Source organism: Myotis daubentonii, chromosome 3, assembly GCF_963259705.1.
Source record: "Myotis daubentonii chromosome 3, mMyoDau2.1, whole genome shotgun sequence".
Classification (NCBI taxonomy): Eukaryota; Metazoa; Chordata; class Mammalia; order Chiroptera; family Vespertilionidae; genus Myotis; species Myotis daubentonii.
The window spans coordinates 40,329,356-40,354,630 of NC_081842.1; the positions used below are offsets into that span (position 1 = coordinate 40,329,356).

The 25,275-nt window shown below is 38.0% G+C and overlaps 1 protein-coding gene across 5 annotated transcripts in view; it reads left to right on the forward strand.

Annotated features, from left to right (window-relative positions):
- The window catches only part of FXR1 (FMR1 autosomal homolog 1), a 68,827-nt gene that overhangs the window by 24,588 nt on the left and 18,964 nt on the right, over positions 1–25,275 (forward strand). For all 5 annotated transcript variants that reach the window (XM_059687112.1, XM_059687114.1, XM_059687113.1 and 2 more), the window contains exons 2-9: positions 1,928–1,980; positions 3,678–3,771; positions 17,091–17,162; positions 17,539–17,687; positions 17,916–18,009; positions 18,452–18,568; positions 20,226–20,396; positions 21,795–21,873. In XM_059687112.1, coding sequence (XP_059543095.1) covers positions 1,928–1,980; positions 3,678–3,771; positions 17,091–17,162; positions 17,539–17,687; positions 17,916–18,009; positions 18,452–18,568; positions 20,226–20,396; positions 21,795–21,873 — 829 coding nt within the window. The remainder of the gene's footprint in view (positions 1–1,927; positions 1,981–3,677; positions 3,772–17,090; positions 17,163–17,538; positions 17,688–17,915; positions 18,010–18,451; positions 18,569–20,225; positions 20,397–21,794; positions 21,874–25,275) is intronic.

Genomic DNA, 25,275 nt, shown 5'->3' on the forward strand with positions numbered 1-25,275 from the left:
CCACACACACCCAGTGCACGAATTTCGTGCACCGGGCCCCTAGTCCTATATAACAAAAGGCTAATATGCAAATCGACCTAATGGCGGAACAACTGGTCGCTGTGACGTTCACTGACCACTAGGGGGCAGACGCTTAGTGCAGGAGCTGCCCCTGGTGGTCAGTGTGCTCCCACAGAGGGAGCGCTGCTCAGCCAGAAGCCGGGCTCATGGCTGGCAAGCGCAGTGGTGGTGGCGGCGGGAGCCTCTCCTGTCTCTGCGGCAGCACGAGCCTCTCCTGCCTCTGTGGTAGTGCAAGCCTCTTCCGTGGACACGCCCCCTGTGCGCTCCTTCCCCATCCGGACCAGGATTGGGACCAGTATCGAGACTGACTGGATGCAAGCCTGCAGCCGCTTCTCACTCATGAGCACACTGGTATCGCCCTAGGATGGGTGCACAGAGACCATAGTAGAGTGGCAGCAAGCCTACCGAGCGGTGGTGGTGGCAGGCGCAGCAGGGCCATGATGAGCAGGAGCGGCGTGGCACCGGGCCTGGGCTCGGGCTCCTCCCTGGCCGCCTGCTGCTTCCTGCACTACTACATCCCTCGGGGGATGTTGAGCTGCCAGTTTTGGCCCAATCCCCGAAGGCCATGCTGAGGGACCCCAGTGGTGCATGAATCCATGCACCGGGCCTCTAGTCTATTTATATTCATTACAAAATGGTTTTGAGGAAATGTACTCATCCTTTTTTTTAAGCAAAGAAGGAAGAGAAGTTGTAGGAAAAATAAGATTAGGTTAATGGTAAGGTTAGTATTACTAACGTGGTCTTTTCGGCCCCGGTGAGGTCGGGACGGCCCCGGTGAAGTTTAAACGGCCCTGGTGAGGCTGAGACGGCCCCGGTGAGGTCGGGATGGCCCCGGTGAAGTTTAAACGGCCCCGGTGAGGTTGAAACGGCCCCGGTGAGGTTGAAACGGCCCCGGTGAGGTCGAAACGGCCCTGGTGAGGCTGAGACGGCCCCGGTGAGGCTGGGACGGCCCCGGTGAGGTAGGGATAGCCCCAGTGAGGTCAAGACGGCCCTGGTGAGGACGAAACGGCTCGTGAGGTGGTGACAGCTCCAGTGAGGTTGGGACAGAAATGGGGACCAGTATAGACTGATGAACAGGGGTAGATGCAGAGGCAGAGCAGCATTGAACAGACTGTCAAACTACAGTGGGAAGCCTGGGAAGGGTTGGGGGGGGGGGGGTTAAGAGATCAACCGAAGGACTTATATGCATGCATATAAGAATAACCAATGGACACAAGAGACTAGGGGGTAGGGGCCGGGGGAATATCAAGGGGGGGGGGGGGAAGGAGACATATGTAATACTCTTTGTAATACTTCAAGAAATAAAAATTATAAAAAAAAAGAATGTGGTCTTTGCAGTTATTAAAGGTGGGCTATAATTTAATATTTATAACTAATATTTATAATAAATTTGAATTTTTTCCTCCATGCCAAGTACTGTGGTAAACATTAGTTATTTTACTTGATTCTCAGTTACATGAGGTATGATATCTTATTCAGGAATGTATAAGTGATAGAGTGCCTGGCATGTGACTCCTGAAAGCCTGACCCTATTATTAGTCACAGTACTAAATACTGACTCACTTAGTTTGAGTATTGACTAATACCTATGATGTTTCAGGCTTTTTACTAATTTCAAGGTTGGTATGTGAAACTGAGGTTATAGTACTGTGTGAAAACAGGTTCAGAGAGTTTAAATAAATTCCAAGTCGTACATTTCACAAATGATGAGATGGAAATCAAACCCAGATTTGCCTAATTCTAAGCTCTGTGTTCTTTTTTAGTACTCCATATTTTCTTTATATCTCTAGTATTATTGCCTTTTAGAGTTAACATAATGTTTAATTGAATATTGATATACTTTTAATAATGTTTTTGGCTTTTGCAGGGATTTATCAAAGATGTTCATGAAGACTCCCTCACAGTTGTTTTCGAGAACAAGTAAGTTATTTATTGATAGAGATCTTAATTTTATTTTTTTAAAATATATTTTATTAATTTTTTACGGAGAGGAAGGGAGAGGAATAGAGAGTTAGAAACATCCATGAGAGAGAAACATGCATCAGCTGCCTCCTGCACACCCCCCACTGGGGATGTGCCCGCAACCAAGGTACATGCCCTTGACCGGAATCGAACCCGGGACTCTTTAAGTCCACAGGCCGACACTCGAGCAACTGAGCCAAACTGGTCAGGGCAAGATCTTAATTTTAAAGATGGGTCGTGCCAAACGGTTTGCTTTTGATTCTTCCTATTGCCAGTGAAAAATGACCGCTTTTGGAAAGGCTTTTAATGGCTCAATCATCTTATGAATTTAAACAATTCTAGTTTTGATAACTCTTCGCCTGTTTTTCTGCCCACCATTTACTCATTACTTTTTTTCATGACCCTTTTCTTTGCCAAAACACATGTGAAAATGAATCAGTAAGTAGTTTTTGCAAAAATAGATGGCACAAATGGGATTTTAATTCTTAAAAAAGCACAGATATTAAAATAATGTTGTAGGAAGCCTTCTGAGTGGCTACTGGTAGTCATTTTCAAATTGTTTAAATATTAAGGAACTTCATTTTATAGATATTGTAACAGCTAGGTAATGTTTTAAAATATGAGACAGTATGCTGGCCTTGTTTAGGAAGGGTTATAAAGGAGCACTATGTAACTGAAGGTCAGAAAAGAACTGTTCAACTTTCACTTTTAAGCTGCTCTGGAACTGCCTGAAAAGATATCTGCCCAATAGCTGTTTCATGTAGAAACAAGTGTTGTGATGATTTCTGTCTTTGAGCAGCTGCCATTTCGATAGTAATGGTGATAAGAAAGCACTCAAAAATCTTTTACTTGCCTTCTATTGTGTGTGAGTGTATCCCATGCATCCCATGAAGATAGATGCTAAAAGAACATTTTATGTGCTGGTATACCTTTCAGGCATATGAATGACCTATTAGAACTTAAAGTTATTCATCAACTCAGCTTATAAAATACAACATAAAAAATGTCAGTTAAACAATAGCTAAATTACTAACTTTGATATATATTTGCTACAAACATTTAAACTAAGCTTTTACTGGTTTTAATTATGTATGTGTTCATTGTTGAAAAGATAATTTTTATGTGAGGAAAATGAACCTCAATGTAATTCAGCTATTCAAAATAATTGAGTAATTTTCTGTGTTTTTGTGAACATGTACTAAAACAGAAATATGCTGTTTATATTGTTTTATAATCTCTGGAATTATGTCTCATCCAGTTATAAATGTGTTTGAAGTTGATTCCACTGCTATTATTTGGCAGTGGTGTTGATGTGATACTATTTTGAATCTAAGTTACTATTATGAATGTAGTCCATTTCATTTGCAGAATAATGTATGTACTGTTCCCTTAGGATGAGTAATTTGGCAGGTAATATGTAATTATTTCAATGATGTAATTATTTATAAACTTCATCAAGAATCATGTAAAATTTGTTCTACCTCAACAAACAAACTACTTGGAAAATATATAATATGAAAGTTGTTTTTCTTAGGGAAAGCTAAATGATTAATTTGAAAAAAATATAGCACTAAGCATAGATAATATAGCTTCCATATTAGGGGGTATTGGGATACTATATTTTGATACTGTTTATTTCTCTTCTAATCCTTCAGTTGGCAACCAGAACGTCAGGTTCCATTTAACGAAGTTAGATTACCACCACCACCTGATATAAAAAAAGAAATTAGTGAAGGAGATGAAGTAGAGGTATGTATTTGTAAGTTTATTTTCTTATATGCCTATTATTTTGTTTTAAATAAATATTCTTGTAGGAAAATTTGTTTAGCTGATGGAGAATAAATCTAATTCCATTTCTCTTTCTGTTGGCAATGGCTGTGTAAGTAACATACTTTAGTTTGGAGTCAGAACTGGGATTCATGTCTCAGTTCTACAATTATTAGCTTTGTGGCTTGGTCAAATTTCTTTATTACTAAAATGAAATGTGAGAGTTAAGGATGATAGTGCATTTGAATTGCTTTGCGTGGAATCTGGCAATGTGAACTAATAATCATATTAGTTGTTGGTTTCCTTCTTTTTCCTAATTATTTTAAAATTTGTCTTGTGCTTTCTTCCTCAGTATCTTTATAAAATACTAATTATCACCCTTTATTATAGTGATCATTGATAAAGTTTATATGTAATGTGAAATATTGTAATTAGTATACTGCCTTGTTGAATATTCTAGAAATATCTGGAGCTTTTTTAAAGTATAGGGAAAAATTCATTTTCATTTAAAAATTCTGCCCAGATTTTAGCTCTAAGTTACCTGTGTACTCTTGCTTTTGCTAAATCAAAAAGCATGCTATAACTTAATTGTGTTGGGGCACCACACCATGAGCCCACTCCCTAATAATGTTACAGCCTTTCACTTTACTCACCTTTTTCTTTTTTAGTTGACCAAAAGTGGGTACTTTTTTGTATGGAAACCTGTAAATATAGTCTCAGAGTGGTGTGTATTTGTGTCTGAGTACCAGTAGGTGGGTCCTATGAATTGTAGCAGTAATGCTGCTGATTACTACTGTACTATGTTCACTTGGACATTAGACTCTAGTAAAAAAGTTGTGTGTTTTTTTCTTTTTTCTAAGCAGAAGCAAACTTTTATTTAGAAAGTTCCCAGAGGTAGCAGAAGTGAGCCAGCTGGGCTGCATGGGCTCAGGAAATAAATTGCAGAGGCAAAAGAAAAGCCTTTGGAGCTTAGGAAACAGAAAGGCAAAGAACATTCATCCAGGGGAAGGTGAGGAGAGAAAGGCAGGGGCCTGCTTCAGAGAGCAAGAGCGCCCTGGAGAAAAGGGTGTGGAAAAGCAGGGTGTGCTCAAGAGAGAGAAAGAGCAAACTTGTATTCTTTTCTAATCAATACCTTTCTGTGAGGATTGATAAAAGAGTTTGATTTGCTTTCATTTTAAAAAATTCGTTTTAGAAGTCCGTCCCCCCCGTCCCCCCCCCCGAATTCTTAGTTTTGTTCTAGAATTAGAAATATGTGGTGGCCAATTCTGAGAATAGTGCAAAATTATTGGTTAGACACTTATTGGTAGTTTAAAGGCTTAGATGAAAGGAAAAGCTTAGAGCGCTAAGGATGTTAACAGTGTGCTTTCCCCAATCTCAGACAAGGGAGGCCTTATTTATTTCTTGGACCACCTTTGTTGTTCATTTGGAAATTGATGATTGCTGAGTGTTTTATTTCAGTTTATTTTTTGTTTTAGTCTTAGTGAAATTTGCTCCTTATAGTGTGAGAGTCTGTACCTGAAATTAAGATGATGCTGTCATTTTTTCACTTGAAAGTTTTGAAAATTTACATAAGGAAGAAGCTTAAAGTTAATCTTGCCACCTTTATTCCCCCCCCCCTCCCCCCCCTTTGGTCACCAGTACTTAGGAATCTCTCCATATGACCTGGAATGTTTAGGAATTATGGTTGTTAGGCTTTATATTTTGAACCAATAATTTTTTGAAAGCCTCCCCCATTCCCTTTAAATTTAAAATAATAAAAGATTAGTATAATAAAATGATAGAGAATTAACATAAAATGGGAATTTTCCCTCTTAGTGTAGTTGTGTAGGTGTGCTTATTGCCCACCCCAGTTTTAATCTCATTTATCAGAGTTGAGCACCTCTTCAGATTTTTTTAAACACACACACACACATATATATATATATATATATATGTATATTTTTATTGGTTAAGGTATTACAAATGTGTCCTCATCTCCCCATTAACCCCCAACACACACACACCCCCCCCCCCCATGTTCTCATCCCCCTGTTGTCCATGTCCATTGGTTTGGCTTATATGCATGCGTACAAGTCCTTTGGTTGATCTCTTCCCCTTATACATTTATAAAGAATATATGAGTTTGCTACAAAAATGAGAATCTATTTATATAGAAACCCTGGGTATAACGTGTCCCGTCTGAGGCTCGACCAACCGGAGGGAAGTCGGTCCTGCAGGAGTCGTCTTGGCAACGACTGCGCCCTCCCTGAGCTGTTTCCCACGAGGGCAAGGTTTCAGGCAGGAACGCGCCCTCGGAGCACGGATGCACTGCGTCCTGGATAGCCTTGCCAAGGGCTGTGCCCTCCCTGAGCTGTTTCCCGTGAGGCCTGAGGGAAGAACCCACCCTTGGAGTGCCAGGAGTGCCCAGTAGCAGTCAGTCCTGGGTTGCTGAGGTGGAGGCAATGGCGTGGTAGAACTCTGGGTCTGGCCCAATAGGGGGCATGGCTGGCCTTCAAACCAGACCCTGACAGCAGGGAGGAGGGAGCCCCATTCCTCACAGAATCCGCTGTTGGATAGCTTGCCGTCAGTGGCTTGCCAGCCAGGAAACTCATTCACCTGCACCCTGGACTCTGACAGGAAGGAGGAGGGAGCCTATTCCTCATGGAATCGACAGGTGGCCAGCTTGCTGTCAGGGGCCTGCCAGCTAGGAATCCTATTCACCTGCATATCTGTATAAAGTTTTAATACATTATATTAGAGGTTGTGGCGGTACTGTTTTACCCACAGCATCTACAGGAATTGCTGCAAATTTACTTCTCGGTGGAAGGACCTTTCATTCCCAATATAAATTACCAATTCCATTAAATGAAACTTCAATTTCTAGACTCGATATAAACAGTGACGTTGCTAAAACTATTAAAAAGGCCCAACTTCTCATTGATGAATGCACCATGGCATCCAGTCATGCTATAAAACGCCACAGACAGATTACTAAGAGAAATTATGAATTTGAATGTTGTATTTGGTGGGAAAGTAGTTCTTGGAGGGGATTTTCAACAATGTCTCAGTATTGTACCGCATGCTATGCGATCGGCCATAGTTTAAAGTACTGCAATGTTTGGGGATGTTTCAGAAAGTTGTCTCTTACAACAAATGTGAGATCAGAGGATTCTGCTTATAGTGGATGGTTAGTATAACTTGGAGATGGCAAACTTGATAGCAGTTTTCATTTAGGAATGGATATTATTGAAATCCCCTGTGAAATGATTTGTAATGGATCTATTATTGAAGCTACCTTTGGAAATACTATATCTATAGATAATATTAAAAATATATCTAACCATGATGCAATTCTTTGTCCAAAAGCTGAGCACGTTCAAAAATTAAATGAAATTTTGTATATACTCGATGGAGAGTTTCACACATATTTGAGTGATGATTCCATTGATTCAACAGATGATGCTGAAAAGGAAACTTTTGCCATCGAATTTCTTAATTTCCTTCGGGAATGCTGTGTCATAAAATTGAAAGTGGGTGCAATCATCATGCTTTTGAGAAATCTTAATAGTAAATGGGTTCTTTGTAATAGTACCAGATTTATTATCAAAAGTTTACGACCTAACATTATCGAAGCTGAAGTATTAACTGGATCTGCAGAGGGAGAGGTTGCTCTGATTCCAAGAATTGATTTGTCCCCATCTGACATTAGCCTCCCATTTAAAATAATTCGACGAGTTTCCTGTGATTGCCAGCATTTGTGATGACTATTAATAAATCACAAGGACAAACTGTAGACAGAGTAGGCATATTCCTACCTGAACCCATTTTCACACATGGTCAGTTATATGTTGCTTTCTCTCGAGTTCGAAGAACATGTGATGTTAAATTTCTAAATACTTCATCACAAGGGAAGTTAAGTCAAGCACTCTGAAAGTGTTTTCACTCTTAATGTGGTGTATAGGGAGATATTAGAATAAGTTTAATCACTTTATCAATCATTGTTTGCATCACTGTTGTTTTTATATCATGTTTTTGTTGTTTTTATATCATGCCTTTGTTATCCTTTTGTTACTGTTTATTAATAAATGTATGTATTATTTTCATATACATTTACTAGTTTCCTTTCATCTCTCACACTTATAGAGAAAGGGCAAATAGCAATATTAAAATACTTGCTCTAATTCCCCTTTTAATGTGCACGAAATTCGGGCACCGGGCCACTAGTGCATTATAAATTTGTGACTTTTGTTTTCAGTTAATTAGGATACCATAAACATTTTCATGTCTGAACATACAGATTACGTCACTTTCTAAGCATTCCATAATATTCCTTAGTTCTAGAAGACATTGAAGTTAACAATTTTTTTTGCCATTACAGAAAAGCTAGAATTAATTAATGGCCTTTTATATAAACATGTTCTGGTAATACAGTTCTAAGTGGTACAGTTGCTGAATCACAAGGCATGTTACTTAAAATTTTGATATCAAAATGTATTATTTAAATACAAAATGTATCATTTTGTCTTCTAAAAATGCTTTTTTGAATTACCACTTCATAACACCTGAAGGTGTTTGTTTCCTCATTGATTGACTGGCTGGGTTATTATTAATCTGTAAAGTTTTAAAAATCCAATAGAACAGCGGTTCTCAACCTGTGGGTCGCGACCCCTTAGGCGGTCGAACGACCCTTTCACAGGGGTCGCCTAAGACCATCCTGCATATCAGATATTTACATTATGATTCATAACAGTAACAACGTTACAGTTATGAAGGAGCAACGAAAATAATTTTGTGGTTGGGTCACAACATGAGGAACTGTATTTAAAGGGCCAGAAGGTTGAGAACCACTGCAATAGAAGAAAGCTGGTGTCTTCTCATTCTTCCTTTCCTTGATTATGGAGTGTTTTTTAAATTAGATTATTGGCTGTTGACCTTTTGTTCTGTGACTTTATTTTTTTTGTCCTTGTAGTTTTTGATGTAGGCATTCTTAGCATTTTATGGATAAGTTTTTATCTGTTATATGTTGTGTTGTCTTTCAGACAATTTAAATAATACTCTGTGGCTTTCACCATTAAGAAGTTATACTTTTACTTATTCAGATCTGCCAGTTTTTTTTGGTGTGGCCTCCAATACTCATTTTAGTATTTCTATAGGTTTGTGCTCCACAAGAGTATTTAGGTTTTTAAACCAATTTGCTACTTTACTCTAGGTAATTTATTGCTTAGTAAATTAATGTTTTCATTTACGTCATTGGCCACTGTTTTCTTTTTGCTAGTCACCTGATGTTCAGGCGGGCAGGCAGAGTGGTTAGGGGCGATCAGGCAGTCAGGTGAGCAGCAATTAGGGGCAGTCAGGCAGTCAGGTGAGCAGCAGTTAGGGGCGATCAGGCTCCAGGCAGAGGGGTTAGGGGCGATCAGGCAGGCAGCAGGCGAGCAGTTAGGGGCATCAGGCAGGCAGGCAGGCAGAGTGGTTAGGGATGATCAGGCAGGTGAGCAGTTAGGGGCAGGCAGGCAGGCAAGCGAGCTGTTCGGAGCCAGCAGTACCTAACCCGTAGGGATAGGGCCTAAACTGGCCATTGGACATCCCCTGCCCCATGCCCTCGTGCACGAATTTCGTGCACCGCACCTCTAGTATGATCTATAATAGAAAATTGGTTTTGAAAGGTATAAAATGCAAAGATTTATTTTATAACCTAATTAGTGGCTTTTATTTAACTTTAAAAAGTTGTGGCATACCCTGGCCGGCATGGCTCAGTGCTTGAGCATCGACCTATGAACCAGGAGATCACAGTTCGATTCCCAGTCAGGGCACTTGCCTGGGTTTCGGGCTCAATCCCCAGTAGGGGGTGTGCAGGAGGCAGCCAATCAATGAATCTCTATTATCATTGATGTTTCTATCTCTCTCTCCCTCTCCCTTCCTCTCTGAAATCAGTAAAAATATATTTTTAAAAAAGCGTGGTGGGATATATTTTCAAATATAATTAACATTTTTGATAAGTATTTGCTTAATGGTTTATGTTACTAATTAAAGATTGCTAAGAAAATGCTCAGCTTTACAAAGTTGGATGTAAAGGGAAAATGAAGAGTATCTTAGATTCTCTTAAGTTGGTTATCCTATATAATAAAGATATAATATGCAAATAGTTGTTACGCCGTAAAGTGTAACGACTGACCGCATCACACCCGGATCAGCAGGAGGGTGGGGCAGTGAGCTACAAGTGGGCAGCAGAGAGCTACAGGAGGGGGCAGGGCAGCAAGCTATGAGGGGGAGCAGGGGAGCTACAGGAGGGCGGCAGCAAGCTACTGGCACACGGATTCATGTGTAGGGCTACTAGCATAACCCTATCTAATAAAGTGAGAATATGCTAATTGACCCTCATGCTGTTGCAAAGATGGCGGCGACCACAGCCAATAAGGAGGGAATATGCTAATTGACTGCCCCGCCCTCAAAGATGGTGGTGCCCAGTCCCCTCAGCCTCATGGGGGCGGCAGGCGCATGGCAAGCCGGGCCCGCCCTACACGCCTGCCTCTGGGCTCCCCCAGTCCCCTCAGCCCCCCAGCCGTCCAGGGCTGGCCCGAGGTGCAGGCGAGCCTTGGATGGTGGCTGCCCAGCCACCCAGGGCCGCCTGAGACTCAGGTAACCAGGGGCAGCCGAGGCTTGCATTGCCGGCAGTGGCAGCAGCAGAGGTGTGATGGGGGTGTCGCCTCCCCCTGATCACCAGGTTGCCTCCTGCCCCTGTGGGCTCCTGGACTGTGAGAGGGGGCAGGCTGGGCTGAGGGACCCCTTCCTCCAAGGCATGAATTTTCATGTACCGGGCGTCTAGTACAGCAGTTCTCAACCTGTGGTCGCGACCCCTTTGGCAGTCGAACGACCCTTTCACAGGGGTCGCCTAAGACAATCCTGTATATCACATACTTACATTACGATTCATAACAGTAGCAACATTACAGTTATGAAGTAGCAACGAAAATAATTTTACGTTTGGGTCACAACATGAGGAACTGTATTTAAAGGGCCAGAAGGTTGAGAACCACTGCAATGTTCTGGGATATTGATTTCACATGAAGTGAAGTCAATAGATACTTACATTGTTTAGCAAATTAATATACACACTATATAGAAAGCCTTACATCTCAAGCTAATGTGTAATTTTATATCGTTTTCAAAGTTTTCTTACTGGATTTAACAATTTGATCATAAAAGTTTATTTTTGAAGTTTTCTGGTTGAAATAAGAATTGGCAAGTATTGTTTCTTACCTTACAATTTTTTAATCCAACATTTGACTTATACAAAAGTTAAATGTATGTGTATTGTTAACATACTACCTTTAAAAATGTTTCTTGTGACCAATCTGAAAATTTTAGCTGTCTGTAGTTAGTCTTTCTGATAATACCACGTCTGTTGTTAGTGTTAGTGCTTGGGAAATGCTGAAACATTAAAAACAGATGTAAACATATTTTTATTACATCTTTGTCTTGGAAAATGGTGTTTTTTAAGATGTATGAAACTCACTTGTTAGATTATCAGTCTGAAATAATGAATGAGATAATATTGTACAGGTAAATTAGTGTGTTCTAGTTAAGCTTGATTTTCTAATGTACATTTTTTTTCTTCATAGATTGTAATGTGACGAAATGGTGAATACAGGGGGACGATAAATGTTTCTCATATAGTTGTAAAATGGTTCATTATGATTAAACTAGGGGCCTAGTGCACGAATTCATGAACCTTGAAAGGAACTGTGGGCCACGAGGCTGCGGTAGGCACAGGTGTGGGTCTCGGCCCATCTTCTGCAACCCTGCCTGGGTCTTCCTGCCAAGGCACCGGTCTCCGATATGCAGGTCTCCTGCCACTGCTGCTCCTATGCGCTGATAGCGCCGGCCCTGCTCTCACCTGCTGACAGCACGGAGTTATTGGGGCTGGTGCCAGTAGTGGATGCGAGCAGGCTGGCACTGTCAGCAGGTGCAAGCAGAGCCGGTGCCATCAGCGGGTGCGAGCCGCGGCTGCTGCCCTGACTGCCCCTTAGGAGCAGGGGGAGTTGGAGAAGCCCTCGGGCGATCAGGGCCAGCAGCCTCCGCTTGCACCCGCTGATGGTCCCGAGTGATTGGGACCATCGCCAGGCACCAGCAGCCTGTGTGATCAGCAGCTCTGCCTCCTGCTGCGAGACCAGCACTAGCAGTGGGTGCAAATGCCCAGCTGGACCACGGCGTGTGGGAACAAAAATTTTAGTAACCAGCAGTGGCTCTTCCCGATGACAGCGACTGGCACCCCGCCTTGGCCTGGCGCACACGGTCACTTACTCCACTATCCCACTGCGGCTAATGCCTACCATGTTCTCCACATGCCCCCTGGTGGTCAGCGCACATCATAGTGACCGATTGTTTGGTTGTTCCATCATTCAGTCTATTTGCATATTAGCCTTTTATTATATAGGATAATCAGTTTAGTGCTTAACATTATTTAGGAATTTTCTTTATAGTTCTGTGAAAACTGGTAAAAATTTCCTACCTCTGGTGTTTATTATCTCTGGTTGTGACTTTGAAAGGCATAGTTGAACATTATTAACATAAATGAAAAGTTAGCAACATCACCCTAGAATTTCTTTTTAAATCACAATTTGGTGTGTTAGTTACAGTTTGGAAACCATTTTGTAATAAGGTTTGAATTGGAGTCATTTGTTAGAAAGAATCCTTAAGTGGGCTTTTGGAATTTGATTCTTCATTTTCCATCTTTCACTCAAACTTTTAATCTGAGTACTATTATGTTTTTAGGTCTCCCATGGGCACTCCTTAATCTCCTGCTTTTTTGAGCTCTTTTTTTTTGGATTTGAAGAAATTTAGTGTTGAAAGCAAAGAGGGCTGTAGCTTTAGAGTGTGAATTGCTCCCTTGAAACAGTTTGGAGATTTAAGTGAAATCTGAAGAAGGAGATTTCTATGAGGTGCTCTTATTCCAATAACATAGTTGTAAATGAATTTAGTAATCAACATTTGGAACATAGTACACTAGGGCACAGTTTTAATTCTGGGTTATTAAAGTGATTAAAAAAGTTGCACGAGATACAGGACCTCTTATCAAGGATGTGATTTGACTCACAACACTCAGGTCGAGCCAGACTCATTGTTGGCTTCATGACAGTGGCCTTGTCTTTCAGGGATAAAGTTATTAATGAGATTTACAGAGATGGATGTAAGTGTAAAATGGGATACAACATTTCATTGTTCAATGAGAAGTAAAGCCTCAAAGTAGTCCAAAATGGTTTATTCTCTGTTTTAGTAGGTAAGCTTACATAGCAAGCCAGATTCTTAGAAGGTTATAATTGCTTTAGTAAAAATAGAAATAAAATAAAGGTAGTTTTAAGACCCGTTTTTTACAGCACTTAAACTTGAGGCACCCATTCACTATAGGTCACTAAAAGATACTTCATCTAGCTGAACTGCCTTCCTGAGCTAGTGCTTGGAATTGGTAAGAATTTTCTGTTTTTAGGATTTTCTTTTTGTTTTTAATCCTTAGTATGCTAGGGAAAATAGTCATCACTTATCATTTGGGGCCAGTAATCCATATTTACTGGTTTTCAAAATATTTTTAAGTCACTTTACATATAATTTTTTCAGAAGTAAAAATGAAAGGATGGCAATAGTCAACATTATGAGATACCTTGATAAGCATTTAAACATAGCAAATCCAACTTTTTTTTTAATAAATATATTTTTATTTATTTCAGAGAGGAAGAGAGAGATAGAAACATCAATTTTGAGAGTGAATCATTGATTGGCTGCCTCCTGCACGTTGGACCGAGCCCGCAATCCAGGCATGTGCCCTGAGCGGGAATTGAACCCAGGACCTTTTGGTCCGCAGGCTGACGCTCTACCCACTGAGCCAAACTGGCTAGGGCATCCAACTTTATATTACACATTTTCTTGGTTTTGATAATAAATATACCTAAAATGAGTATAATTCTCTAAATATTTCTGTTCATCAGCTATTATACTTAAACCCAAAACATCATATAAATACTGATATCAAATTTAAATGCATTTCTAATTTTAGTTTATTTCTTCTGGTTCATTTGGCATATGAATTATCAGGATGTAGTACTTTAAGAATGTTTGGAACTGTTGGTGGCTTCTAATTTTATTGAACAAAGCATAGTCCTCTTTGTGCTATAATTACACCATTTTAAAAAATTGCACTAGTTTCATATTTAACCAATTGGGTTGACTAATCCACTGAATTTTTTGCATTTTTTCATCTGTTTCTTTCTAGTCATCTTTGTATACACATCTACCTGTTGCATTTGGCCACTTATTAACTGAATCGAGTATATTTTGGTGTGCAGACATAAAAGATGAAACAATACTGTTATGTGTCCTTATAGAAAAACAAGAATGGTCTAGCTGCTTATTGCAGGATTTTGTATAATGGAGTCCCAGTTGAATGATTAACTGGGTGAGAATACTAAATTTCCTTTTTCTCCTTAGAAATGTATTGATTGGGAATATTGATTTAGGATATTGTCATTTGAAGACTTCATAGTCTGAGATTCTGCTTATGAGATAAATTCATATTGATCATTCGAATCTGGAGTGCTGTTGGCTCTTGGCACCAGTCTGATATCTATACTAATAAAAGGGTAATATGCTAATTAGACCAGGAGACCTTCCGGACAAAGCCATAGTGGCAGAGCTGAGGCAGAGGTGGTTAGGGGTGATCGGGTCAGGAGGGGAGGGCAGTTGGGGGCAAGCAGGCCGGCAGAGGGGGCCATTTGGGGCAAGCAGGCTGGGGGGGGGCAGTTGCGGGTGAGCAGGCTGCCAAGGGGGGGAAGTTGGGGGAGAGAAGGCTGGTGGGGGGGGGCAGTTGGGGGCGAGCAGGCTGGCAAGGGGGGATAGTTGGGGGAGAGAAGGCCGTGGGGGGGCAGTTGGGGGCGAGCAGGCCGGCAGGCACAGTGGTTAGGGGCGATCAAGCAGGCAGGCAGGTGAGCAGTTAGGAGCCAGCAGTCCCGGATTGCCAGAGGGATGTCCGACTGCCGGTTTAGGTACACAGTCGGACATCCCTCGAGGGGTTCCTGATTGGAGAGGGTGCAGGCCGGGCTGAGGGACACCACTCCTCCTACCCCCCCCCCCCTTCACAAATTTCATACACTGGGCTTCTAGTCTCTAATAATTGTGAAAGTCTTGCCTCTGTAAAGTTTTTTCTCTTTGTAATTATAGGTTGAAAATAATAATTATGAATTCTTAATTGTTCAGCAATATCCAAAAGCAGACTAAAAATGGTGTTTCTAGTCTTTATTTTCCTGAAAGACTATGCAATAAACTAGAGGGTGATACAGTAGTAATGATATATTTCATTGTTATATCCCTCCAAGTAATACCATCATTTTTCTGTTTCCTTTATATTTTTAAAAAATCATAGTTGGGAATAATTGAATGATGATGAAATAGCAAATTGTTTCAAGATAGAAGAAAAATATCACTAGATTCCACCTTAGATATATAAAAGGGGCCACAGGATTCATATACTAATTTCAAGATAGAGTAATTTTCTATTTTTAAAATGTTCTTATTTTTTTGGAAGACCAATGAGAAAGGATAAAAGTCATAAAGTAGTTAGATTTGCTCATTAAAGAAATGCAAAAGCTAAAATTGAGTCCCTTGGAGCCTAATTGGTACAAAGGCTTTTTTTTTCTTTTTTTTTTTAAAAGCTTTTTTTCTAATGGTGTACATTAACGTTGATCATAAGGTTTTGGCTTACTCATTTACAGATTCGATTTTACATTGCTTCCAAAATCACTTAGATTATCTTGAGAGAAGCGTCAAGCTTTTCTAAACTATTTATGTATCAATAGTTTGCATTTATCTCACAGATAGCTGTTAACACGTACTGATAGATTTCTCTGGCCACCTCTTTAAGAGTAACCTTAGTTTAGTCTTCTCAGCCCCCCCATTTTCCATATTTTGAAAATACATTTAAAAAGCTGCTGTATTGCCCTAGCTGGTTTGTTTTGGCTCAGTAGAAAGAGCGTCAGCCCACGGACTGAAGGGTCCTGGCTTCGATTCAGATCAAGGGCATGTACCTTGGTTGCAGGCTTTTTCCGCGAGCCCTAGGTGCGTGTGGGAGACAACCAGTGGATTTATCTCACATCGATGTGCTGTTTCTCTCCCTTCCACTCTCTTGCAAAATCAATGGGAAAATATCCTTGGGTGAGAATTAGCAAGATAAAAATAAAAAGCTTCTGTATCATCTCCATATATAAAAGCCTAAGCAACCGAATGACCGGTGGACCAGTCGCTATGATGCGCACTGACCTCCAGGGGACAGACACTCAATGGAAGAGCGGCATGCCCTCTGGTGGTCAGTGCTTTCCCACAGCCAACCACCTGTGGCCCCACCTGGCCATGCCAAGGGACCCTACCTGTGCATGAATTCGTGCACCGGGCCTCTAGTAAGACATAACTATATTCCCTAATGGAAACTTTTTAAATGTATAATGTTAATATCTCATAATTACAGATACAGAACATACACACTTTTTTTAGATAGGTGTTGTAAGATACTTATGTACTGTGCTAGATATTAATATGTGTAATTTTTTGTTCAGCTAACCATTTAGTACATGTGATCTAGGTTCCTCAGCAAGGGATCTAAATGTCATATCCTTGAAGGAATTTTAAAGTAGGGTTTATAACCTTTTTTTTCCTTTTAATGGTTTTACTGATTTTTTTTTTTTTTTTTAAGAGAGGAAGGGAGATGGATAGAGAAATAGAAACATCAATGCCCGCAACCCAGGCATGTGTGCTGACTGGGAATCGAATTGATGACCTCTTGATTTCTGGGTTGATGCTCAACCGCTGAGCCGCACAGGCCAGGCTATGGTGTTTCACTTCTGAAAAGAATTCTTAATTTGAGCATCTTATAAATACTGTCATCAGATTTACAATACACCTCTAATAAGTTCTAGCTTATCCTTCTGCTACTTGAACCATCAAAATGCAATGTTTGAAGATGAAGAATGGTAACAGAAACTGTTGTTTTACACTGTGTAAAACTACCTTGTAAGAAGCATTTAATATTTGTTTAATAAACCCTCATGAATTTGAATTTGATTTTCAAGGACCTAAATTGCCCAAAAAAAGTTGTTTTATTTTTCAGCAGTAAAATGTAGGTTTACATAAGTCTTATTAAACTGTTTAGTACACCAGTTTCAATACAATAGTATTTTTTATTCTTAAGTTTAAAGGAACTTGGCATTTATAATAAGTTATTATTTAAAATATTGGAAACCTTTTAGGATCAATGGTTGAGGGCATTTTTTTTTCCTTTTCAGGTATATTCAAGAGCAAATGACCAAGAACCTTGTGGATGGTGGTTGGCTAAAGTTCGAATGATGAAAGGAGAAGTAAGTAATGTTAACTCTTGGTTCCTATAAGTGTTACTCCAACTCTATTTTGTTTTTAAAAGCCTACTTTAGAAATAATTGGTCACACATTTCATATATTCATCAACATTAATTTCTATTTGTGTTCTGAATTTGCAAACACCAAGGCTGCTCTCCAGAGATACACCCTAAGCATGTGAGGACTACCAAAGTTCTTGCTTGTGAAAACCTATAATCTACTTTAGGCAAATCAATTTGATGTAACTAAGCTGTTCTTAGCATTTGTGCCACAAGGGGGAGGGTCTACTATTTAAACTGAGCAAGGTAATTAGAACTTCATTTAAAGCTTATTACTTTTGTTCAGATGGGATTTTTAAAGTATTTTGATGTCTTTTAGTTTTATGTCATTGAATATGCTGCTTGTGATGCCACTTACAATGAAATAGTCACATTTGAACGACTTCGGCCTGTCAATCAAAATAAAACTGTCAAAAAAAATACCTTCTTTAAATGCACAGTGGATGTTCCCGAAGATTTGAGAGAGGCGTGAGTAATTTTATTTGCTATTATTTTGTGAATTAGGAATTTTTAAGTGCTACAAAATTCATTTTTCCCCCCAAATACCCAATAAAAAACTTCTGATAGAACATCTTATTAATGAACAAAAGTTTTAATGGGTGGTGTTAAAATGAGATACTGGGTTTTGTATTATTATACTTGCCTCTAAATTTAATCTGTTATTTAGGTCTTACACATGAATTAATTTCTCCATAGGTGTGCTAATGAAAATGCACATAAAGATTTTAAGAAAGCAGTAGGAGCATGCAGGATTTTTTACCATCCAGAAACCACTCAGCTAATGATACTGGTAAGATAACCCCATAGTTTAGGTAGTTAATAGATATTGCAGAAATTTTGTAATTAAATGTTAAAAAAAAAAAAAAAGCTAACTTAGTGTATAGTGAATTTGTTAATACAGTGCAGGAGAAAAAAATTTTGTAGTTATAAATGTTAAATTTTTATCTTTTCTGAAGGAGGAGAAGTTTTCATGTGATATTCTTAACATCATACAATTAATTCTTAATGTGTGGTGTATTGGAACCTCTCACCCCCCATCACAATATGAATAGCAGAATTAAATAACATGGGAATTCAGAAAGGAAAGTAAGGTTACTTCTGGGAAGAGGGGTGTATGTTAGGTGAGGAGAGAAGTGTAGTTGATGAGAATCATGGAAGGCTTTATTAGGACGGTCCTGTTTGTATTATCTTGAAAAATGGTTGTTTTGAGTGATTAACTTGTTTGTTTATAGTCTGCCAGTGAAGCAACTGTGAAGAGAGTAAATATTTTAAGTGACATGCATTTGCGAAGTATTCGTACGAAGTTGATGCTTATGTCCAGAAATGAAGAGGCCACTAAGCATTTAGAAGTAAGTGAGTTTACTCATAAAAGGTATTTTGTGTGTCCCGGTTTTATTAGTATATACAAGCTCCCTGACTCAAAATTACTTACTTTACTGTTAGGTAAGGTAACTTGGGACCTATTTTGTGGCTAATACATGGAGTCATTGTGTCCTTGAAGAATTGCTGTGTATTGCTAATTCTTCTTTACTCTGTTCTTAACTTTTTATTTATTTTTTTTACTTCCCTGTCAGTCACAACACACTTCCATTAGTAACTAGATTATTATAACAACTAGAGCTGCGGTTCTCAACCTGTGGGTCATGACCCCTTTGGGGGTGTAACGATCCTTTCACAGGGGTCGTGACCTAAGACCATTGGAAAACACATAGATAATTACATATTGTTTTTGTGATTAATCCCTATGCTTTAATTATGTTCAATTTGTAACAGTGAAATTGGGGGTCACCACAACATGAGGAACTGTATTAAAGGGTCACAGCATTAGGGAGGTTGAGAACCACTGCATTAGTCGGACATCCTCAGCACTGCCGTGGAGGTGGGAGAGGCTCCTGCCACTGCCGCTACGCTCCCCAGCCATGAGCCTGGCTTAGGAACCTGGTTTTTGGCTAAGCGGCACTCGCCCTGTGGGAGTGCACTGACCATTAGGGGGCAGCTCCCGTGTTGAGCGTCTGCCCTCTGGTGGTCAGTGCGCATCATAGCAACCTGTTGTTCTACTGTTTGGTCGATTTGCATATTAGCCTTTTATTATATAGGCTAGGATTCTTGTATAAGAGAAGAGTAGGACACATAGCAAATAATTTTTAAAGGAACCTATTGTTGCTGTTCTATCCTGTCCTAAAATACTATGGTTCATCACTGGGAGACTTGCAAATACACACTGTCTAGAGAAACTGAGACAACTTTGTTTATCTTTAAGACAACTTTAAATACCCTTACAGATTTAAAAGTTACAAATAGAATATGGGGATGAGTTTTGAAACATAAATCATCTGAATTGGAGAGCTGCTTGTATCAGTTATTTTGGGAAATTGTTTTAGAATTACTCTTTTCTGTGGCCATGACTAATAGACTTATCAAACCATTTTTTCCCCTTCCATTATGTGACCCAAATGAGTTTCCTTTATTCCTTTTTCCTTTTTTTTAAATTCAAATTGTAACATTGACATAACATAAAATTTACCATCTTAACTATTTTTAGTGCAGCTCAGTAGTGTTAGGTATATTCAGATTGTTGATCGATCCCCATGACTTTTTCATCTTGCATAACTGAAACTATATACCCATTGAACAGCTTCCCTTTCCCCCTTCCCTTTCAGCCCCTTGCAATCTCCATTCTGCTTTCTGTTTCTATACGTTTGACTACTCTAGATACCACATATAAATGGAATCATACAGCATTAGTCTTTTTGTGACTTGTTTACTTCACTAAGCACAATGCCTTCGATGTTTATCCACATTGTAGCATGCCAGCATTCTCTTTTTAAGACTGAATAATTTGCGTTGTGTGAATAAATCACATTTTGTTCATTCATTCATCAGTCTGCATATTTAGTTTGCTTCCAATTCCTGACTCTTGTGAATAATGCTGTGAACATGGCTTTATAGAAACCCATTTGTATTTTTTATCTTTTGTAATAAATTCTAATTTACCTCTTTTACTAGTGTACAAAACAACTTGCAGCAGCTTTTCATGAGGAATTTGTTGTGAGAGAAGATTTGATGGGCCTGGCAATAGGAACGCATGGTAGTAACATACAGCAAGCTAGGAAGGTTCCTGGAGTTACAGCTATTGAACTAGATGAAGATACTGGAACATTTAGAATCTATGGAGAGGTAAGCTATTTTCTGTTCCTTACCTAGGATAACTTTGCTAAAGCATTGATCACATTTATTTGGAATTTCAGCTTCCCAGTGAAAACACTTTAAAATCATTCAGACTAATAATCATACATATGTGTGTGAATTGAAGATGATATTGTATTATATAGAGCAATGAAAGATTTTTGAGTAATGTGTACTATTTTCAGAAGTTTCTTAACCATAAGCTGCTTCTAGGTTTAACTCAGTTTTCTGTGCATTACAAATAATTTATTCAGATGTTTTTTGCATTCTTATTATGTGTTGGGAACTGGCAGTTGTAAATAACATAATAAAACAGCTTTGGTAGAACTTGAATTTAGATAACATTTTGTAACTAAAAATGAAATTTGTGTGGATAGGAAAATCTGAGAAATACATAATTCAAGTTTTTAATTGAGACCATTTTTCACATTAAAATGTATGGATAAGGTGTTTTTTGGGGTGATAATTTCAAGTCTTAGCTTTTCATAAATCTGACCAGAGACCTGATTTTTATTCCTGAAGACTTTAGACATGGGCATTATAACAGAGTAGTTAAGATGAAAGGCTTTGGAGTCATAGTGGCTGAATTAGAATTCTATGTTTACAACCTCTGAGTGGGTTTGGAGAATGTTACTTAATCTCCCTGTATAATTTTCTTCATTGTAAATGAGAAGTATAGTAATGCTTATTTTATAACCTATGCGGATTAAATACATTTTTAAAATTGTTATTGTATGTGGTGTATTACATGAGTACACAATATAATTGATCTAAGGTTATTAAAGAACAAGCAGTAAAAGTGGAAGTTAATGTTACTGAGAACTGTGAATTCCTCTTCCCCCTCTTTCATCCTTAAGTCTTTTAAAATTGTACCCAGGAGAAATTAGGAATTTAATGATGTTACTGATAGGTACTTTTTTCTAATGCATCTCTGCAAAACGAGCTTAGTAAATCATTGTGAGAATGGGGAGAGAAAAAAAATGTAGACAGTATAGACAATGTGAACAATTTATTTTTAATATTCCCCTGGAGATATTTAGCATGGGAAAATGGACCAAATAAATATATTTTCATGGGTTTAAATTTGGTAAACATAAGTAAGTTAATTTCTTGCTAATTTTTTCAGAAGCTTACTAGTAAAAGGGACCTTAGAGATGACTAACCTGTTTTTGTTCTAATGGTACTTTTTTCCTAGCCTTTTAATTACTGCTTTTAAAAAAAAGGTACTTAATGAATTATTTGACCTGAAAGGTCACTCTAGTAGGCTGAGCTTGTTACTAGAATGTCATAATTCAGATTTTCCTTGTTTCTCATATTTTTGTTTTGGACTGTGCGGTTTATTCAGGGTTTATTTCATGTTTGTTTCTCTCTCCCTTCCTACTCTCCCAGAGTGCTGATGCTGTAAAAAAGGCTAGAGGTTTCTTGGAATTTGTGGAGGATTTTATTCAGGTTCCTAGGAATCTTGTTGGTAGGTATTTCTTCTATATGTTAAAGAAAAATGTTATTTAATTATAGTGACTTAATTGAAAATTAGTTTTGTCTGATACTTTACTTACAGTTAAGTGTTTTGATAACCATACTTATTTTTATTATTTCAGTAATAACATTGTATGTGACTTGTATTCGTTGTGATAAAAAGTAAGGATATCTTCTGTACAGGGTAACCCACTAATAAGACCCATGGCTTTTATAACAGTTTGCCATTACAATTTTTCTTAAGCCAGTTTAGACCTTGGGCTCTTTCTTACTATTTTCATTCACTTAATGCCTTTTTATTATTCATGTTTATCAAAATTGTAAGTACTTTTTGAAAATGTATGATAAATTTTGTTTATTTAGTGCCAAAGAGAAAGTAAGAGTGAATTTACAATATGGTAATAAATAGTAAAATTTTACACAATAGACCCTGAATAAATAATGATTGGTTTTTGCAAAGGTATATGGGCAGGAGAGGAGGAGGAGGATGATGATATGATAGGAGGTTTTGCTGTTACGTGTTGGATGACATTAATGAAGACTATTGTGCCCATGGGTTATAAGTTGTGACACATTTTGAATCTGGAGTTAAGTGAGCATTATAGCTTGGAGTGAGTTGTTGAATAGCTTTGTTATTAATATCCTGTAGATCTGTGCTGTCTGTCCTTTTAAATGCTAATTGAGACAAATGGGAAAGCTTTTGTCACATGTTAAATACTCATGGATTATCCTAGAAGTTTAATATAAAAATAAAAATACCATAAGGTAGTGAAATTTACAAATTTACTAGGAGAGATGAATTTTCGTCACCTATTGAATTTTTTTACCTTGTTGAAATAGAGCCGTTTGGGCTCCATTTGATAATTAGGCCTATTCAGCCTTTAAGAAATGATTTTTTTTTGCTATCAATGTTTTATTTGGCAAATTCTATAAAACAAACACTGGGGAAAAATTTAAAAAAAACCAAAAACTCCCACTAGATAAAGATGTTTTTCTAAGGCCTATGACAACTAGAATACTCTGGTACAAGAATCTATATACAACACAAGTTGGATTTTGTTGCTACTCAGCTGCTATATAAAAAGCTTTTCAATTTTGCCTGAACATTTGGATAGTTATGACATACTGCCAATTAAGCAAATTACTTTATCTGTTGGAAATCACTGTCCTCTGTAGAATACTTTTAGTATTATGATACGAAGTGTTTATTGTCAAATGAAATCACTGTAGACAAGAAAGCTGCTTTTGAAAATGATCCCCATTTTGTTTAAATTCTACTCATTTATTGACATCTATCAGTACTAACATTGGTTTGCTGCTTTATAGAGTGTAATTTAACTTAGGTTTCTTTGATTTGAGGTATGTACTAGAGAATCAGGGTTCTTTTCCAACTCAAGAATTCTGTAGAAGATAGCCTTGATCTTAGAGAGTTTGTGGTAGTGTTAATTTTGAGTAAAAAGTCCAGATATTTCAGAAGTGAGGAAATTGGATATATTTGTAGTTTTCTGATTCTTTATTTATTTTGTGCAACAATGTCTGTGCCTGTCATGTCTCTTTTTTCCTCTACCTGTCTTGGTTGGCTTTGATTTGGGTTATTTGTGTACTCTTTAGGAAATATACATTAGCAGCAACTATTATACGTTGGTGAAATTTTCAGAAGAAGTATAAAGATTTCAATTGGTTATTGTGTATAATAATACTACATTTTCCTCCAAAATGTTTTATGGGTGAAGCAGACTTTTGAAAAGTAATACATTCTTAGTCCAAGTGAAAGAGGAAAAGAGGACTGAGGAGTAAAAGGGAATGAGGACTACTTGGTGGGTAAGTTCCAGAGAGGATTCCTTTACACATTCAGGTTCCCAAGAATTCTAGAACTTGATCATTCCCACCCCTTCCAAATAAAAAGAAAAAGTACTATGTGAACACTGACTTGAAAATGAATCGAAATCTTTATCCTCCTAGAAGCCTTCCCTTAATCACTTCTCTACTCTGTCCCTTCAGCATTTTTGCTCAATACTCAATTTATACTACAGGTCTGCTTCAGTTTATCAGTATGCTTTGGAATTTAAACTATGGAAATGATCAGTTAAAATTTTGACGGTCTCTGATGGGACTAAAATAAAACTTGCAGGTAGGTCCTTGCCACGGACCCCAGAAGGGTGATGGATGTTCACTCACCACTGATACAGTTCACAAGAAGAAAGGGGCACTAAGATTGGGGTGGGAGGGTTATGACATATCATCCTGACTTTCGTTATTTCGAAAAGATATTTGCTTATTTTTAGCAGGATCAAGGATGGAGTTGCTGCTTGAGCTTCACTGTGTTAAAAATGAAGGTTGCTTTTATATGCTGCTGCTAGAGCTAAGAGAAGACATGTGAATTCCCTGACCTACTCTTATTTTTTTTTTGTTTTTTTTTTTTTTGCCTATTCAATCACTGTTGCTTTTAAATTTAGGGTTATTAGTGGGGAAGGAGGCTTGAGAATAGGGACAGAAAATCTATAATAGTGTCTTTGCTGTATTGGCTGGCTTACTGTTACCATTGTTCCCTTACTCATTCTTTAATGAAAACTTGTTCTCTCAAGCATGCAGTAGGAAAATTTTAATTTTCACCCCTTTCAACCAAAATTAATTTATTGTGGAAATAGATTGCTGACTTAACAATAAAAAAATTATTAGGGATTTGGACTTAAATAACATGGACTTGTTTAATAACATATATGGTGTTGCTGTTAATTTTATAAGAGATACATCGTTTCATGTAGGGAAGGTTACCTGAAAATACGGTTCCCAGGTAACAGTCCGCAGTATTCGTTTGTTATTTTATGTGAATGTATGTTGTAACTAATAAGTTCCTAAGGGGAAGAGAAATCTTCATGCTTCTTTTTTAGGTTGTCCTTTAATTATTGGATACTTTAATTATTGGGTACTGCTGTTTGACACTTAGAGGTTAAGTATAGAGAAGGTAAATAATTTGGATTTAATGTCATTTTATAGTATTTCATATCTAGGAAGACAGCATACCAGACACATGTTGTATGTATCTGTATAGCTGTGAAGTACTTTTTAAAAACTTACTGGTGTAAAATGTTATACTTGTTAAATGTTAACATTTAATTTCTACGAAGGGACTATTTTAAAAGTTACGTCTTCAAGTCACAGTTATCTTTGGAATAAATAGAAACTTGAAAATAAATTCAAGATTTAATTTGTTAATTGTTTGAATAATTATGATATATAATGAATATAAACAAATTGATCTGATTAATGCTAAGATAGGGGTTTTTTTTTTTTGCCTCTATACAAGAAGTGGGTTGTACTGGATATTTTAAAAATATAAAAATGATGTAGAACATCTTAAAAGTTTATTTAGACTTTGAGAATGTTTTCCATG